This window comes from Periplaneta americana, chromosome 14, assembly GCF_040183065.1.
Source record: "Periplaneta americana isolate PAMFEO1 chromosome 14, P.americana_PAMFEO1_priV1, whole genome shotgun sequence".
Lineage (NCBI taxonomy): Eukaryota > Metazoa > Arthropoda > Insecta > Blattodea > Blattidae > Periplaneta > Periplaneta americana.
The window spans coordinates 88,300,417-88,317,477 of NC_091130.1; the positions used below are offsets into that span (position 1 = coordinate 88,300,417).

General features: G+C 36.2%; 2 protein-coding genes across 8 annotated transcripts in view; one reads left to right on the top strand and one right to left on the bottom strand.

The window, feature by feature from the left end:
• Window positions 1-9,633, bottom strand: part of LOC138713546 (uncharacterized) — a 226,985-nt gene extending 217,352 nt beyond the window's left edge. For 2 of the 3 annotated variants that reach the window (XM_069845713.1, XM_069845709.1), the window contains exons 1-2: window positions 9,496-9,633; window positions 8,768-9,004 (exon numbers count right to left, since the gene is read on the bottom strand). In XM_069845713.1, the coding sequence (XP_069701814.1) occupies window positions 8,768-8,955 (188 nt within the window). In that variant the 5' untranslated portion in view covers window positions 8,956-9,004; window positions 9,496-9,633. Of the gene's footprint in view, window positions 1-8,767; window positions 9,005-9,242; window positions 9,405-9,495 lie in introns of those variants that run through there. The other variant, XM_069845711.1, reaches the window with a different exon arrangement.
• Window positions 9,634-9,811: 178 nt separating this feature from the next.
• The window catches only part of faf (ubiquitin carboxyl-terminal hydrolase-like faf), a 607,647-nt gene continuing 600,397 nt past the window's right edge, over window positions 9,812-17,061 (top strand). For 2 of the 5 annotated variants that reach the window (XM_069845718.1, XM_069845714.1), the window contains exons 1-3: window positions 9,812-9,902; window positions 10,459-10,641; window positions 11,503-11,800. In XM_069845718.1, the coding sequence (XP_069701819.1) occupies window positions 10,579-10,641; window positions 11,503-11,800 (361 nt within the window). In that variant the 5' untranslated portion in view covers window positions 9,812-9,902; window positions 10,459-10,578. Of the gene's footprint in view, window positions 9,903-10,199; window positions 10,318-10,458; window positions 10,642-11,502; window positions 11,801-17,061 lie in introns of those variants that run through there. The other 3 variants (XM_069845717.1, XM_069845716.1, XM_069845715.1) reach the window with 3 other exon arrangements.

A 17,061-nucleotide genomic window follows, 5' to 3' on the forward strand; every position in this document is an offset into this window, starting at 1 on the left:
ACACTAGATTGACAGGTATTCCTGTATTAAGTATGTGATGATTCGCTGTAATGAGTTCAATGACATGATTCCGATGAGCATCATCAGTTGTAGTACATGGTCTTCTACTGCGATCTTTGTCACACAAGTTGAGAGTTGCACTAGGTTCATTACAAGCACGAGCAGACCAATGTAGTGTAGTAAAGATGTCAACACATTGATCATGATAAAAAGCCTTCAATCTTCAATGAATGTCTATCGGGGGCACATTTTTTGGTGTTAAAAACTTGATCACAGCACGCTGATTCAGACCCACTGACATAGTGCTGATACACACTGCCATGTTTCAGGTTATAATTTAAAGCTCTCTACTGGCAGAGATACGAAACTTGTGTCACTGAAAGCAAAAATTTCACTGAATACAATGTACTATCACTAATATTTCAAACTATATTCACAGTGAAAAAAAAAAAAAAAAAAAAAACCCGAGGCATTACTTTTCAGCATGTCGTTGTATATACCCTATATACTAATTTTCCTATTGTCACTATTTCTCTAAGCAACCACTTTTATTACATTCTCCATTCTAAGCTTTTATTTTTATTGATTTTCTTATTCTCCCGTTCATCTTTATATCTCATCACATAACCACTATAATTTCTTCCTTGTCTACTATTATATATGTTCCCCTCTCATCTTCTCTCTGGTCTTCCTTCATTCCGAAGATAATTGTTTTCCCTTCTCTGATAGTCCTCGAGATTTTTAATCCTCATATTTAATGTTGTCTTGATGTAGTTTTCTAATTTTCTCTTCTCTTCCTTCCATTTCTTGTGTTCGTCTCGCTATTAAACTACTTGCTTCATATCATTTAGTTTTTGCTTAATTAGGCTATTCTATCATTGATTTAAAATCCTCCATTTCTTCTCACAACATTTTTAACATCACTGTATCTGCTCCCTTTATCGATCCTGGTCACTTTTACATCAATTTTTTTTTTATTCAATGAAGTGGCACTTAACTGGAGTCATTGGCCATACAATGGCGACTAAAACTAAAATGAAAGATGGAAAACAAAATAAAGTGAACAATGTGCAAGTGAAACTACGAAGGAGAGGATGTCAGCACTGCTGCATTCTTTCTCTGGCCTCCCAGTATCTATCCACAAAGCTGACAGATGAAAGCACTGGACAAGTCTTAATGTGCTTTGAGTCCATGTTGTCTGAACATCCACAGAGCATACAAAGGGGGCTAGATAGTACAGCCAGGCGGTAGAGGTGATTAGCCAGACAGTCATGACCTACTGTGGTGCAGAACGTCGCAACAGCTTGTCTTCTGGGCCATTCAGGAAGAGGGGAGTTTAGTGCGTTCTTCCAGTGTTTATCTTTAATTTGTTCCTCCAAACTCTTATGGAAACACTGTCTCACTCGACTTCTTATATTTGTAGATGCTCTATGGAATGGCAGCATGTTAGGATATGAAAAGGGGATAGTTGTTTCTTTCTTTGCCAGAAAGACTGCTGCTTCATTCCCGGAAATACCGGAGTGAGAAGGTATCCATTGCAGATGTACAATTTTATTTAGTTTCTTGATGTCTTCTCTACATTGTTGAATGTCATAATTAGCTGGTTGTAATAAGTAGTTTCCAATTGCAGATATCGCTGCTTTGGAGTCACTGAGGAGGACAATGTTTGGAAATGGGAAGGACCTGCACAACAGTTGTTTCACACCAGTACATATGGCTCTTACTTCTCCATCAAAAGGTGTATGGTTGTTGCCTAGAGTGAGATAGGTAGAGAACAGTTAATAATGAAATCCGGCTCCAGTGGGCCCATGTTTTTCTATTTGAGAGCCGTCAGTGTACACATGCAGCCATTTGTCTTGTGGGTAGCGAATTTGTAATGAGACGGTTCCTTCTACCTAGCGTAGATATTGTTCGTTTATTAGTTCAATTAGTTTTATATATGTAGGATTAGGTGTTAGGATATTATCAGGATATTTTATTATATTGGTTTTGCATATATAGCTTAGGTTGAGATTGTGTTAGTTAAACTCAGAGCGTCACATTTAGCATAGTAGCAGCGCTACGAGGACAAAGGGACAATGGAGTTAAGTGTGAAGCTATTGTCCGATGTCAGACTTTAGGAGCCAGAGTACTCATGCATGAAATAATTGTTTGTGTTAAAGTGTCCTCAAGTGACATCGCAACCGCATGGCCCAAGTTCAAAGACGCTGTCTTTGTGCGCACGGGGGAATTTCATAGTTCTTAGAATTGATAGAAAAACCCATTAGATTTTGTAGCGTCAGTACAATGTATATTTTTGAGAATGCGTACATAAGACGTAGGGCTCTTGTAAGCCAATTGTAGTTAAGAGACAGATCATGTGATCTAGAGAGCGTGGTTGATTTTCATGTAGTAAGGGCTGAAAGACGTGAGTAGCATCACTCTGGTCAAATCATCGGTGGGGTGAAGACATCACTCTTGTAACATACTTTGACGGTCAAGACAGCACTTTGGTAAAATACTTCAATGGATCAAGAGCATCACTCTAGGAACAGTCGTCAGCGGGTGAAGACATCACCCTAGTAACTAACTCGGTGGTAGGAAGATATACATTCACTTGCGATAATCTGGCGGAACAGTGGATAGTGCATACGGGGAGAAAGAATACAAGATAACTATAACGTCGTGTAATTTGTGTTTTTAGAAAAGTTACAGGCTACGTATAATATCAAGTACAAATTCAGAACTTTATCTGGAAGAAGTATCAACGCTACTTAAGTTCGGGAATATACTCGTATAATCATAGCAGCCGCCACCGAGATACTATTATTATTGTTCGTGAATCATACAAGTAATTTTAAATTATTAACATCTTTGATAACTCACCGAGTACGACCATAACTATTACTCGCTTAGCTACGCTCATCATACATTTGCCAAATGATATTACAAGTGAACTTAACACTCTTGGATATGCGTTCAGCTATGTTAAATAGCATCATATAATTGAGAATAAACATCCCGTTGGGATTGTGGATACAAACTTATACACGTGTCAATCACATCATTTCACACGTTACGCTACAGTCTCCCGAACTCCTCGTCTCCAACCGTTCCCTTAGCAACCTGAGAACTCAGATCTACTGCAGTTGATTCGAGGGGGCTGGTGCTCAACAACAACAACAACAACAACACAAATTTCGCCACCTCGAGTCACCTGCTCCAACAGAAGTGGAACTGGCAGCCACAGCTGAAACAAGAGGCAGAGATCGTCACGTGAATAGGTGTCCAGCCTAGTCACCTAACACGACGCAGACGACGAGACAGGGCGACGGCCTCAAAGGCGGAAAGACGGAGTGCTTCACTACATTCGTCCTGTTTATTTTCTATTGCAATAAGATCTAGTGCATTGCAGGAAACCCTGTTGGGTTTTTAATCTGCGGTTGGTGTGTGAGGAACAAGGGGAGTATTCAATATCAGACAAACCAGTGAGTTTTTCATAAAGTTTTAACGCTGATTGTTTTATTTCTGATTTGATGTTCATGTTATTGGTATGTAGCAATAGTGAGTTTATTGGTGTTGATTTGACAGCACCAGTAATCAGTCTCATGGCTTGATTTTGGACACAGTCTAGCTTACTGATTGTCTGATCAGATGCAGTAATAAGGGCACCACAGCTATCTATCATGATTGGTTTCACATATGTCTTATAAGTACAGTTTAGCGTAGATGTAGCACATCCCCATTTGGTTCCAATAAGTTGCTTTAGTATGGGGAATCTACCATGGGTACTTGAAGCTATGTCGGAGCAATGATCTTTTCATGTGAGCTTATTATCAAGAGTGATGCCCAGATACTTGAATGTATGGACATTGTCCAGCTGTGTATTGTTGTAGATTATGGCCGGTGTTAGCTGATTGTGACATAGAGAAAAAGTTTGACATTTTGTTTTTTCAGTGTTCACAGTCATAGCATTATCTAGGCACCATTTGTTTAAGTCTTCAAAAGCATGATTAAGAGCATTCGCAATAGCACTCTTGCCTCGTGATTTAGGGGCAGCAGTCCAAGGACAAGATCGTCGGGATAAAGTAAGGTGTGAACATTTGTGTTCTTAGTCAGTAGTGAAACCAAGTCATTAATATATAAGTTGAAAAAGGAACAGCTTGTAACTGCGCCTTGTGGAAGTCCTGTTTGGAGCTTTTAAATCTTGATGTAGTGTCACCGAAACAGACTTGGCAGTATCTTTGATCCAGGAAGTTTCTAATTCATTGTAACATTTTCCCTCCCACTCTGCTTTTGGAAAGTTTCAGAAGTAAATTTGTTTTTCAGATTGAATCGTCAATAGTCAACATACACTGCAGTTGTGATGACACTTTTGTCCATATTATCTTTAATGTGCTGAGTGAAGATTACAACTTGTTGATCAGTCGAATGGTGACAGTGGAAACCTGCTTGGGCAGGATGTATGATGTGATTGCTTTCAAGGAACCAGTTTAACCTATGGATGATCATTCTCTCCATAACTTTGGCTAAGATACTAGTTAGAGAGATGGGTCTGAAGTTTCCCGAGTCTGCAGGAGATTTATTCTTTTTGAGTAAAGGAATGATTATGGCTTTCTTCCACTGTGAAGGGACTGAAGAATTCCAGATGAAATTAAACAAATACATTAATGTGCATTTGGCATTATGTCCCATGTGGAGTATGAATTCTGCGAATATAAGATCCGGACCTGGTGACTTATTGGCTTTGATTTTGTTTATGGCATTGAGAAGTTCTTGCATGGTAAAGCTGGCGTTGAAAAGTTCATGTTCAGTGTTGTTATTATCTGTATTAGAATGTTGATTGATTGATCTTTCCTGCCAGAAGTTGTCGGACAGTCCTGTCATGTGCTTTTAGGCGTTGTGTCTTCTTTTGCGACAAAGAGTAATAGGTTGCAAAGTAGTTGGCAATTTGTTCATCAGAGGTTAGAAGTATGTCTCCATATTGCACTGGTTCCTTTTTACGAACTGTATTTTTGTTCTGAATTTTGTTGATAAATTTATATGTTTTCTTGCTATCAGTTCGATAGTTGATTTTGAAAATAAAAGTATCATAACTGGAACGTTTGGCAACTAAGATTTCACATTTGAAAACTGCAGAAGACTGACTCCACTTCTGTACATCTTCTGGATCCTGTGTTTCTTCTGCTCGTTTTCTGAGTTCATCCCATTGTTTCTTTAAGGCATGAAGTTTGTTATTCCAAAGCATTTATAATGTGTCTGTCTTCCAAGAGGGATGCATTTCTTAGCTGTGTTAAGGATTATGCTGTTGATTTGTTTGCAGATATTATCTGGGTGCAAAGTGAAATTGATTTTGGAAACGTCTAATTCAGATTCAAGGGTGTTAGTATACTTGGGCCAGTTGGCCTTCATAAAGTTCCACGAAATTTTTGATGGGCCTTGGGGTGGACCTGCATTCTTTAGTTGGATATTTGCTATGATAATACGATGTCCACTTCCTGGATCTTCTATGACCTTCCTCGATGTATTGTCAAAGATGTCCCAGGAGATGAAGAGGAGGTCAGGATTTGTCCCATTTCCATTATAATGGAGGAAGGTAGGTGGGTCTGTTGGGTTGTAGATTAGTTGCAAGTGCATACTGCTTATGAAATCTTCAAGAATATCTCCAGGTGGCGTTGTGTAATTGTAACCCCACCTACAGATGGGGAGTTAAAGTCACTTATGAATTTAGTTTTCCTGTTTACATTTATTATGTCGAAATTCGCTTTGTTACATCAATATTTCAGGTTCTTTTAGATAACTTATAAGACAGTGTTCAGAATAAACTTTGAACCGAATTAAAGAATGTAAAAACTGTTTATTTCACAACAGACTGTTGGTCCTCCAACAGGCAAGGAGAATACATAACAGTCACAGGTCAATACATGAGTGGTGACCAATTAAGTTCTCTTTGTTTTGACTTATCTGTCATCAAGGAAAGCAATACAGCCGACAACACTGCTGTTATTCAAGAAGTCATTAATTCATGCGTACTAAATAATAAAGTTTCTCCTATTGTCACATACAATGCCCAAACATGGTTGCTGCCATCAAAAAATTAAACCTTTGTCATCTAAACTGTGTTGTGGACACATTAAACCTTACCAACATTTCCAGTGTGCGACTTTATTAATTAGGCTACTTTCAATTAAATGAAAAAATTTCCATGTGTTGCATATCCACTTTAGTGCCATTCTATATAACTCACATCCATGAGATCCCCGTCCTTTGATTGCCGCTTCCCTTCAAATCTCCGTACATCTTCTCTTCCACCTATGGTAGTACCGGAGATCACCGGGGGAAAGCTTTAGTCATAACCACCAATTGCTCTGCCAGTTGTAGCCACTCCACCGAGTAGTACTAACTTGCACTGGCCCAGTTTAGGACCATAGATTATTCAGCTTTTAAAAATATAGACACCACGAATTTATAAAAACTCCTCAAGCTTATATTTCCTACCTATATAATAGGCCACCTCATACAGCAGCATTATCACTCAGTTCTACACCTTCTACCCTGTCATCCTGAACTTAACACAAAAGAGTTAATTTTAGCCACTGTAAAACACGGCACAGAATAATATCACATTCCAGATGGAAGAGGTCTTCAATTAACAGGTCAGAAGTTTTCAATTATTATATTTATGCAAGAAAGGCAAGAGAAGTGCACTCATATGAAGGAAGTGGAAAGACTAAGAAAAATAAATAAATGATAAAGAAGAATTGCTGGACTTGAAATTGTCGTTCATTTAGGGGATGACAGAGATGGCGTCAGCAGCTCCACAAACGAAAAGGATAACAAATATAAAGGTGGAGAAAGACTCAGTTTTGATTATCAGTAGTCGCCAATAGAGGAGTTAAAGGCAGATTTTATTATACTCTGGTTGTACCAGGTCATCTTTGCTTACAGTTATGCTGCAGGTGTCACTGAATCTTGGTCCATCAGTATGATTACTCCCAAACAACAGACTGCCACCACACAGTGATGGATCCCAGCATTCTTAGGAATGGTGCTCGATCTATTTGCAGCACAGAGACTGTTGTTTGCACAGCATGGAAATAACCTCACTATATTTGTCAATGATGTTATTAATTTCAAATCGATCTACCATTACTTTTGACATCAATGTACACATCTGCAATAATTCTCTAGGGCAAGTGAACCACTGCAGCACAATTTCCAACCACAAGCAGTATTTGGGCGATGAGAAAAGAGGTGGGGAGGGTTTGCAGTGGGGGAGGAGAGCCATTTGTGAGAAAGCAAAAGAACCAGATGTTAGATTAAAAATTGCATTAGTAGATGTAATTTACATCTACTCCTTCTCAACTCTGTTCTCTCTTCTTTTATCTATCTCATCTCTTCTCTTTTCTCCAATTCTCATTCAACTCTTCTTTCCCTCTCTGTGATATTCCTATCTTCAGAAAGTACATTTACATACAACCTCTAATTATAAGTTCTTTAGGTAGCCTATCTGAGGTAGACTCAAACCATCAACCCTTGGATCCATGATCCGATGCTTTATACACTAAACTATAGTAGCAGTGATTTAATAAACTATAGTAGCAGTGATTTAAGACTTAAAATCTTTCTCATATATTTTGTTGCATCGAGAGGTCCGGGGGAAATAATGTTTTCAATGGAAGGGATAACGTTATCAATGACATAATAAGAGAATTATGGGTCGGATTAAGACTGAAGAGGGAGGTATAACATTGCCAGTATTCAGTATTAAGAGTGTAGGCCTAATAATGGAGTGCAATGGATGTGAGGTGAAATTGTTCGATTCAGTAATGTAAAGAGTAATAACGAAGTACTGAAATTTTTATGTGACTACAGAGTGCTAAACAGAAAGGCAAATTGACAACGTTGTGGCGGAGATTTATAATAGCTGGAAAATAGGGTCATTTTTAGTTATGGTAAACAGTCAATATGGCACACTTACAACAGTCCATAAGAACACAGTCTACAGACTGGTAAGTTAAATATTCATCCAATATTTCTCGATTACTATATTGAAAATTGCAAGCAGAAACTAAAACCATGTGTTTACTAGTGTACAGACCTCATAATAAAATAGGAAATGACATTTCCTTTGGTTCACTTTTTCTAGAGAAATACCTTATTTGAGAAGTATGGCAATTCCTTTGCCAGAAGAATTTGCTAGTATCGACATTTTCTCCAAAAGCATCTAGTCGGCATACATAAGCAATATCATTATTCATCAGCACTTGGAGTAGCTCCAAATTAACAATAAAAACTACTAAGTACCATAATCAGGGTAGCCTATAGGCCTACTTCTCAAGGTTTTATTTTTTGCTGTGTAAGGCCGTAGTTTGTTGTTCTTTCACACATCAAGGTAAGTCAGCTATCTTTCCCATCTTCTCTTTGCACACTCGCATACTTATTTTACAGGCAGCCCATTTTGCATGTACCTTGTTTAGGCATGAATTTCTAGTTCAGACAGGATACAAGGTTGATAAGCTACAAATAATAATGAAGTCCATCGTTATGGAGTAACAGCACGTCTAACCCGCGTACAAATCCCGGTTGGGCCTAGTTACCTGGCTGAGGTTCTTTCCGGGGGTTTTCCCTCAACCCATTATGAATACTTGGTGGGTACCTTCCGGCGCTGGACTCATCCTCTCTAGCATCATCACCTTCATTTCACTCAGACGCTAGATAACCATAGCAGTTAATAAAGCGTCGTAAAAATAATCTATTAAAAATTAGCAATGAATTCAATACCCACCTACAATGTGTAGTAGTTATATGAATTAAATGTTCACGAATCCCTGCATGTAGAGAAGACTGAATCACCTTCCGGAAATGCTCTACCGTAGGCCTACTGGACGTTTTTTTAACATTCTCAAAGAGATGTTGAAATACTGCAGTCAAGCATGATGAATAAAGTGATTGAACAGGTACAAATGGTGGCATTTTTTCAGTTATCACGTATCAGAAAAGTAAGTTAATCCATGGAACCAACCTGAAACATAGAAATAATTACAGTATAAATTAATATCTGAGATAAGTTAATATGAGAGATAGTATATTGCCATTATAATTTGAGAGATAGTTGACATCGGCTACTAAATTCTGATTAAAAATTCATATAATCTCACAATGTTTTATGTGTTTTATCATATTAGTTTATTGTGATTTATGAACCCCAGATACCCTCTATCAACTGTATCGAAGGGGTAGAAAGAATGAGGTACCGGTACCTATAATTATGTACTTCTTTACAAAAATTCGATATCATAAGTTTTCAGAACCAAAGTTGTCAGTAATTTTCACAGATTTGATTGGAAAGATCTTCTTGTGCCACAATGTTAGACATTACACGATATTAAAATAATTAGTCATGTAACTCCTGGGAATTTCCCTTGACAACCCTACCAGAAACTTGCGCGATCTGTAGAAATTCGTATATCTTAATTAAAAGTGTGTTATAATGAAGGACGACTATAAACTCACTTCTGTCATATTAACATTTTAACTTCTAATATGCCATACAAAATATTATGAATAGCTAGTTAAAAAAATTCACGTTCAACGTAATTAAGAATTTTTGAGATACCACACGAGGTAAATATGCACACATCCCAGCTGATATCTGGGGAAAAATAGGGCATGTTATAAACTATTTCTTTATTGAAATAAAAATAGTTACTTTTTCATAATGGCAGTGCAAATATATACAACGTACGTCTCTTAACAATATTACCAATTCTTGCCAGGAATAAATGCTTTTCATAAATTAGTCAAGATTTACATTTACCAACTATTCATACGCCCATGTCACCGGTGAGTCGCGCAGTCGTGTTTACACAGTGCGTTCAAAACTTACGTCAAAGGGGTTTTGTTCCTACTACAATTATTATGTAAGATTTATTACTGTATTATAATTTTATATGTGCTAAGGAAATATTTATGTTTCTGTATAAAATATCAAATTATATCCTAACGTTGCTAGACGTATACTATTCGACCTCTTTCAATTCTTTGGACTACTCATTGCGAACAGTCGCCATTTTGTACGTAGCCCGGCTGATGAATGAGACTTATTTTTCACTGTTTGATACTCTAGCAACGTTCATTGCGTGTGATTATTTCAGCGCTTGGCTCTTGATGTTAGTGGTTCATCATTTATTGCTGTAAATTTCTTCTGCAGTGCAGGGATAGTGTAAGAAAATAAGTTCGAAATTTGGAAGGACTTCGTGTTCATCATTTATGGAAGACAGGAGTGTCTCTTCATGATATTAATAATACTATCCTATGCTATTTGAAGGATGTAAGGTGACTCATGTATTAATTGAAGTAACTAACATCGAATCTTATATGTATAAACGCAATTGTAGTTATGGATTACATATTATGTGACAAGTTTTTTTGTCGTGCGATTGAATTCCACAAGAATAAGGACTTTTTTTATTTCAGATCATGTAGCTAGTGTATAACAAGAATCCTTTATGAAGTATATAGCACACGACACTCCAGAATCCGTAGATTTAATGCTGAGACCGTGGCTGAAGTAACGTAACTTCACCACATTTAGCCATGACTATAGCCACAAGAGGCCAAGGCGTAGTAGTGGACCCACCTGATGGCCAGACGACACAGGTAAATTTATTATTTTTGTTCTGTATGAATATGACTTTTTTTTTTTTTTTTTTTTAATAAATTGATTGTGAACAATGAAATGTGAGTGGATACTAAAGTGAAACTTCCCGTCATTGGTTCAAATCCGAAGGAAATTGGTTGTTTCCAAGGGAAGCTTAATTTTTTTTTTCTTATTACAAGTCGTTCTTTTCAGACTCATTCTTTGGGGTTAGTAAGGTTAAGTGAAGAAATAGGGAGTGGTCCAAATTCATTTGAAGATTTGGTAGGTATGATGTAATGGAAGAGAGAGGGACCACCGTCTGATTTAAGTTTCGGATAAATTTCAGAACACGGATTCCTTCCTTTCCCTCTTCAAAATTCCAACCTTGTGCACACAAAATAAATTATTGGTACTGAAAAGTGCCTTTTCGTAAGCATGATGATGTGCATTCGACAGACGCAGACAAATCTGCTCTTTTTAGTATTTCAAGATATAATTGTCAGTGAGGAATCCGTATATTGAAATTTTCCCCTTCCATACAAAGATAGTTCCTGTACTGGTATATGGGGTAGAACTCTTCTGGAACCAAATGAAAGTAAACAAACTGGAAAAATGGGAGAAAGTGAAGACCACATTTCTCATGCACACTTAGTGCATCCAGATACATCCCTTACAGATTGGTGTACGAAATGGCGAAAGAAGAATTAGTCACTATTAAAATTTAGTTCCTTTTGCCATCTCTACTTACTGTTGATCATACTCATATCGATTTTCTGCTAGAGAGCATTAAATTTCATATTTTGCTAGGTAGAATGGAGTGCCAATGTTAGTAACAACTGTGTTACAGAGTTTAAAAATCGTAATTTTTTAATGTATGTTAGTCTCTTCAACAGTCACAGCAAATAGTCCAGCAAGGTAATGGAGGCAGCATCCAGTTATCAGAGACTGGAGTTCTGGGAAGTGAACCACCATCAGACCAGCAACAAGTGAATAGTGAGCTTCTTGGAGATGATAATTCAGGAGGAAGTGGTGGTGGAGGAGGAACTGAGCCAGACTTTCCACATGCTAAGCTTGCTCTACTGGATGACAAAATATCAAGTCCACGTTGGGTGGTTCCAGTTTTACCTGAGCAGGAATTGGAAGTACTGTTGCAGGCATCTATTGACCTCTGTCAGAAAGGTGAGTTTAATGTTCACTAAATTATAGCTCTCTTTATTGTCAGAAAAAGTTGTCAATATTTATATGTTAGATGTGTAACTTTTGTAGACAATATTTAAGGAGAAAAATTCGCTCCAGCGCCAGGGATCGAACCCGGGTCCTTGGTTCTACGTACCAAGCACTCTGACCACTGAGCTACACCGAATTCAATCCACAGCACTGGATCGAACCTTCCTCCTTCAGTGTTTCCCTTTGTGGCCTGACTCCAAGTTAGGCATATATGTTGACGCATGTCTAGTGTCAACTGCCAATATACTAGGAGGGCACTCACTTGAGTGACTTATTTGGCAGGGATTCCGCAGTTATGATGCACTGCTAACTATGAGATCCCCGGCACTGGAGCGAATTTTTCTCCTCAAATATTGTCAACATTACAGAGATTATTCTGTAGGACAAATGAATAAATCCATAATATTTTGTAGACAAGATAGAAATTATTTACTACCATTTCATGTAGATTAGGCTTAAAATGTAAATGAGTGTTTATTGTAACACATTCGTAACTGTTAATTTTTATATTTTCATATGTAAATAAGTGGGATAAATTTTACATTCATTTTTCATGTACCATAGGTACTTACTGTATAATTCCAGAGTTTTATGTTGTGTAATTTAAATTCTTTTTTGCGTAAAAGCAATTCATTCATAGTGTTCTGTCCGAGGACAGGTCTTTCACTGCAAACCCAGCTTTCTCCAGTCTTTCCTATTTTCTGCCTTCCTCTTTCTCTTCTCATATGATCCATATATTTTAATGTCGTCTTATCATCTGATATCTTCTTCTGCCCTGAACTATTCTCCCGTTCACCATTCCGGGCAAGTCGTAAAACAGTGAACGCTAAGCTCTGCCCACGACCCCTTTCCACTTTTCCCCTACAGGCTCACCACACACTCTAGCGGGAAAGAGTGGAAATAGGGGTTTAGGGTGGGGTGACGTCTAGTGGAGGAAAGTGGAACAAAAAGGGTGAATGTGGCATCAATGAAGCAAAAGAGGAACTTCGTCCTGTTTCCCTCTGTCTCTCCTCTCTGCTTCATCTCTCTCTTTTTCTTTTTTTTTTCTTATGACTTTGCGGAGGGCAGTATTCGATCCGTCGATCTTCCTAACGAAACGCATGCATGCTTTTTGGTCACGCTTTAGATCTCTTGGCTACTGAGACGAATTGATGGTAGAAGGGAAAATGAATCTATTTATGTTCAAGGGAACTGCCAAAACGTATTGCAGAAATGCAATGTGTGTCGTTGCATATGTCTTGTTGTCTAATGCACATTAATTTGATTGTATTGTGTTATGATGTGTTGTAAAATATGAAATATGTGCGAGACGGTAGGCAGTGATCCACCAAAGTGGGGCAGATAGTAGAGAGAGCAGGTGAGTGAGGTGCTGAGCGGCGAGGGTAGGGATAACTTTCCCTACTGGCGTTCGCTGTTTTACGATTTATCCGGGTCATTCCGTAACATTTTTTAAGTACCTAACTATGATCTTCACATGATATTTAATCAAGTACTTAGTAATTCATGAAAAAGACATTACTGTCTTTTAACATAAGCATTCCTAAATATAAACAGAAATTCTTAATGAAATGGAATAAGTAATAATGCAAAAAATATTAAATATTGTATGGTGTGACACACGAACATTTTCTTGCCACTAGATTTATTACCAAAATGGAAAATGTTCATATTATTGTGCCAAATGACATAAATGCATTCAGTTGTTTTCCAAACAATTAAGACAATTGTGTAGTACATGTAACTGCTAAATCACGAACTTAAAAAAAAAAATTAACAGTGCCATTAAGAAACAAAATATTGCAAATATGTTGTGACACACGAACATTTCTGTCATATTGGTTACTAATTGTTTTAAATGCACTATAAATACATCACTTCTTGTGGAAGACTTATACACTATGCCCACAGTTCTTATTATACAAAACAACACTAGATTACACTAAAATACACTTTTAAATTTAAAATATCCACGGTTGTTTATAACCATACGACAGCTTAGTGTCAAAGGACACTAACTCCAAAAATCGACTTTTTGAGTTATTTATAGTATCATGTTGTACAAAGTAGGCTTTATATAGTGAGAAAGTAATATGTCTTTACAAATAATAGTTTTATTTTTTTTGGAGATAGTGTTGTGTTAATTTAGACAGATGCTAAGTGTCAAACAACACTATCTACGCTTAGTTTTCTTTGACAATAACAAAATATAGACTAGAAGAACACTAAGTCGAGATAGTGTTCTTTGTCTCTAAATTATTTAACATTTCTAAGACTTTATTGGTGATACTGCCTAAGAACATGCAACCAACAATGTAATACAATCACCATACTGTTCATTGTTAGAGAATTGATAAGTTTTTAATTAATTGAATAAGCATTCTTAAATCAATCCAGTTTGTAATAAGTTTACAGTTTGTAAGAAACGCAGCACAGGATTGCTTTGATAATTTGTTACTCTTTTATTAGAGCTAAGAAATACTCAGTTCGAATACTAGGGGCAGGTTATGGTGAAGTTGGCTTTAGCGACATCTAAAATGTCGCAAAAAATGTGTGATTAAAGAGCATAGCTGTTATTAGTCCATCTCCAACGCCAGATAACAGGGAAAGTCCTTAAATAGTGGAAAGAAATTGCTGGTAAAAAAGTTCTAGACAAAGATTGTACAGAATGTCTCCTTAAATGCAACCTCTCATTTAGTGCTGAAGACAGACATGAAATTCATAAACAATATTGCAATATTGAGAATAACTATTTGAAGCGGTAATTTTTGATGGGCCTTACAGAAGTGAAGGAAATCCAAATCCAAAAAGGACGAATCTAGAAGGTGAGACACCATTTTTCCTGGTGAAAAATAAAGAAAAGGTATGGGTATGCAGGAGTTTTTTCTCGCCATCTTTGATATATCCAACACAATAATAGAACACATTTTGAAAAAAGTGACAATAACATAGTGGATACTGATCGAAGAGGAAAGCTTGAGCCCGGAGTGAAGAAATCTGAAAGTACTCGTGAATATATAGTGAACCACATTGCTTCATTTTCAAGAGTACTTTCCAACAAGAGCACAAGAAACGACACTGCAAGAGAATATCTGTTTTGTGATTTAAATTTACAAAAAAATGTATGAATTGTACAAAGAAAAATTCAGGAATGCTAATGTTCGAGCAGAAAAGTTTTCATATTATCGTCACATTTTCAAAAGTAATCTTAATATAGCTTTCCATAATCCCACAAAGGATCAATGTTATAAATGTTATAAATATGATCATATGTCTGAACCAAAGAAGATAGAGACGGAGGCAGTTCATCAGTCCGACATTGAAAGAAAGGAAGCAGCTTGTCAAGTAAAAAACGATTACAAAATTATGGCATCAGTAAACAATCTTCATTTTTTTAAATTTGATTTCGAAGCTGTGCATTACAGTCCAAATGTTAAAACGGAATTAGTGTTTTATAAACTTAGATTATTAGCTGTCTATAATTTAACCGTGTATGATTTAGCCGTCAGAACAGCTGAAAATTTTATATGGAACGAGGGAATTGCAGAAAGGGGAGCTGCAGAGGTACCATCATGTCTCTTTGCTCAAATGAAAAAACTGCAGCATGGTAAAAGTTTCTGTTTCATGTCCGATACCTGTGGAAGACAAAACCGGAATGTGCTTATATCAACCATGCTCCTCTACGCTGTGAATGTTTTGGACGTACCTCAAATTGAACATATTTTTTTTAACCAGGACATTCACAAATGGACACAGTCCATGCGCATATTGAAAAAAAATAGCAAATTATACAGAAATATTTGATCCATCAGGGTGATATACTATAGTTAGAGATATATCAAAAATAGAAGTGGAACAGAGTGATGTAATGATGTAAGAGAAATTCAGAAGTCATTAATAAAGAGCAAGAAAGTTGACACTAATGGAAACATTGTAAGATGGCTGGATATAGTGTGGTTCCAGTATCGGAAAAGTGAACTTGTATTTTTAAATACAACTATGATGAAGAATTCCATAAATTCAAGGTACAAAGGAAGATTACACGTGGATTTAGGCTGGGTAATCTTCAGCTTAAACCAAAGCATCATGGGGCACTGAAAATCTACAAGATTATCAAATGAAAAATGTATTGCAACTGTGTAAACAGAACATTATACCAGGAAATTACCATTTCTTTTACACCAGCTTAAAAATGGAGAACAGGAAATCGTAGTAGAAGAATCTCAAAATGAAGAGCAATGAGTGATTATAAAATTAAGAGGAAATTTTAAATTTTTATATGAGAGGTATGGATATTGATACTATTCAAACCATAAAATACTGAATCAAATAAAATATAATATATTCAGATTATAATTTTATTCAATGTCATTTAGGGCATAAATTTTGAGTTAAGTGTGTATTTTCTTTTCATTATGTGCAGATAGACTTTTAAATCAACTGAATTTGTAGGCTTTGCTATTTTTTAAAATAAATCGATCATTAGTTAAATAACTTTTTCGTCCAAACCCCTCATCAGCTGTGGTAAATTAAAGTAACATTAGTAACTATTTAAAAACACTGTTGTTCTAAAATGCAATGTAAAAATGAAGATAACTTTGCTTTTTTATAATTTTATAATTGCACTGTTAAAATTATTATTTCAGATAATAGTATAAATTGAACTAATAATACTAATATTATGCTTTTATGCTTTATAAATAATATTAACTGGTACTTTTATAATAATGCTAATATGTTCTGAGTTTAGATAATGTTCCTTTATAAACAATTAGAAATATGATAATTGCTGCTCACCACAATAAGTTAAATTTATTAATTTGCATTGTCAAATAGATCTATAATTTTTTATTAAAGTGTTTGAATTCAAAATTTCGGCATTTATTTTTAACACTATCTACAAAATTGAACGCTTCATGTTAATAACAAAGAACACTATCTCCAAAATGTGTTAATTTTTAAGACAATATTAAATATTTCTAGAAAATATGTATTGTATTGTCTTCAGGGTTATATTCTCTACATATGGTTTAAATTTTATGAACATATCTCTTAAATTAAAGCAGGAACATAAGAAAATGTACACAAACTGTTTTTTGCCTCTCCTGTAAAGTTGTGATTTTGGAGTTAGTGTTCTTTGACATTAAGCCGTCGCATATGTGGTGATATTTCCTGTGTAATGTCATGTGACGAATATACCAATATGTCAGCCATTT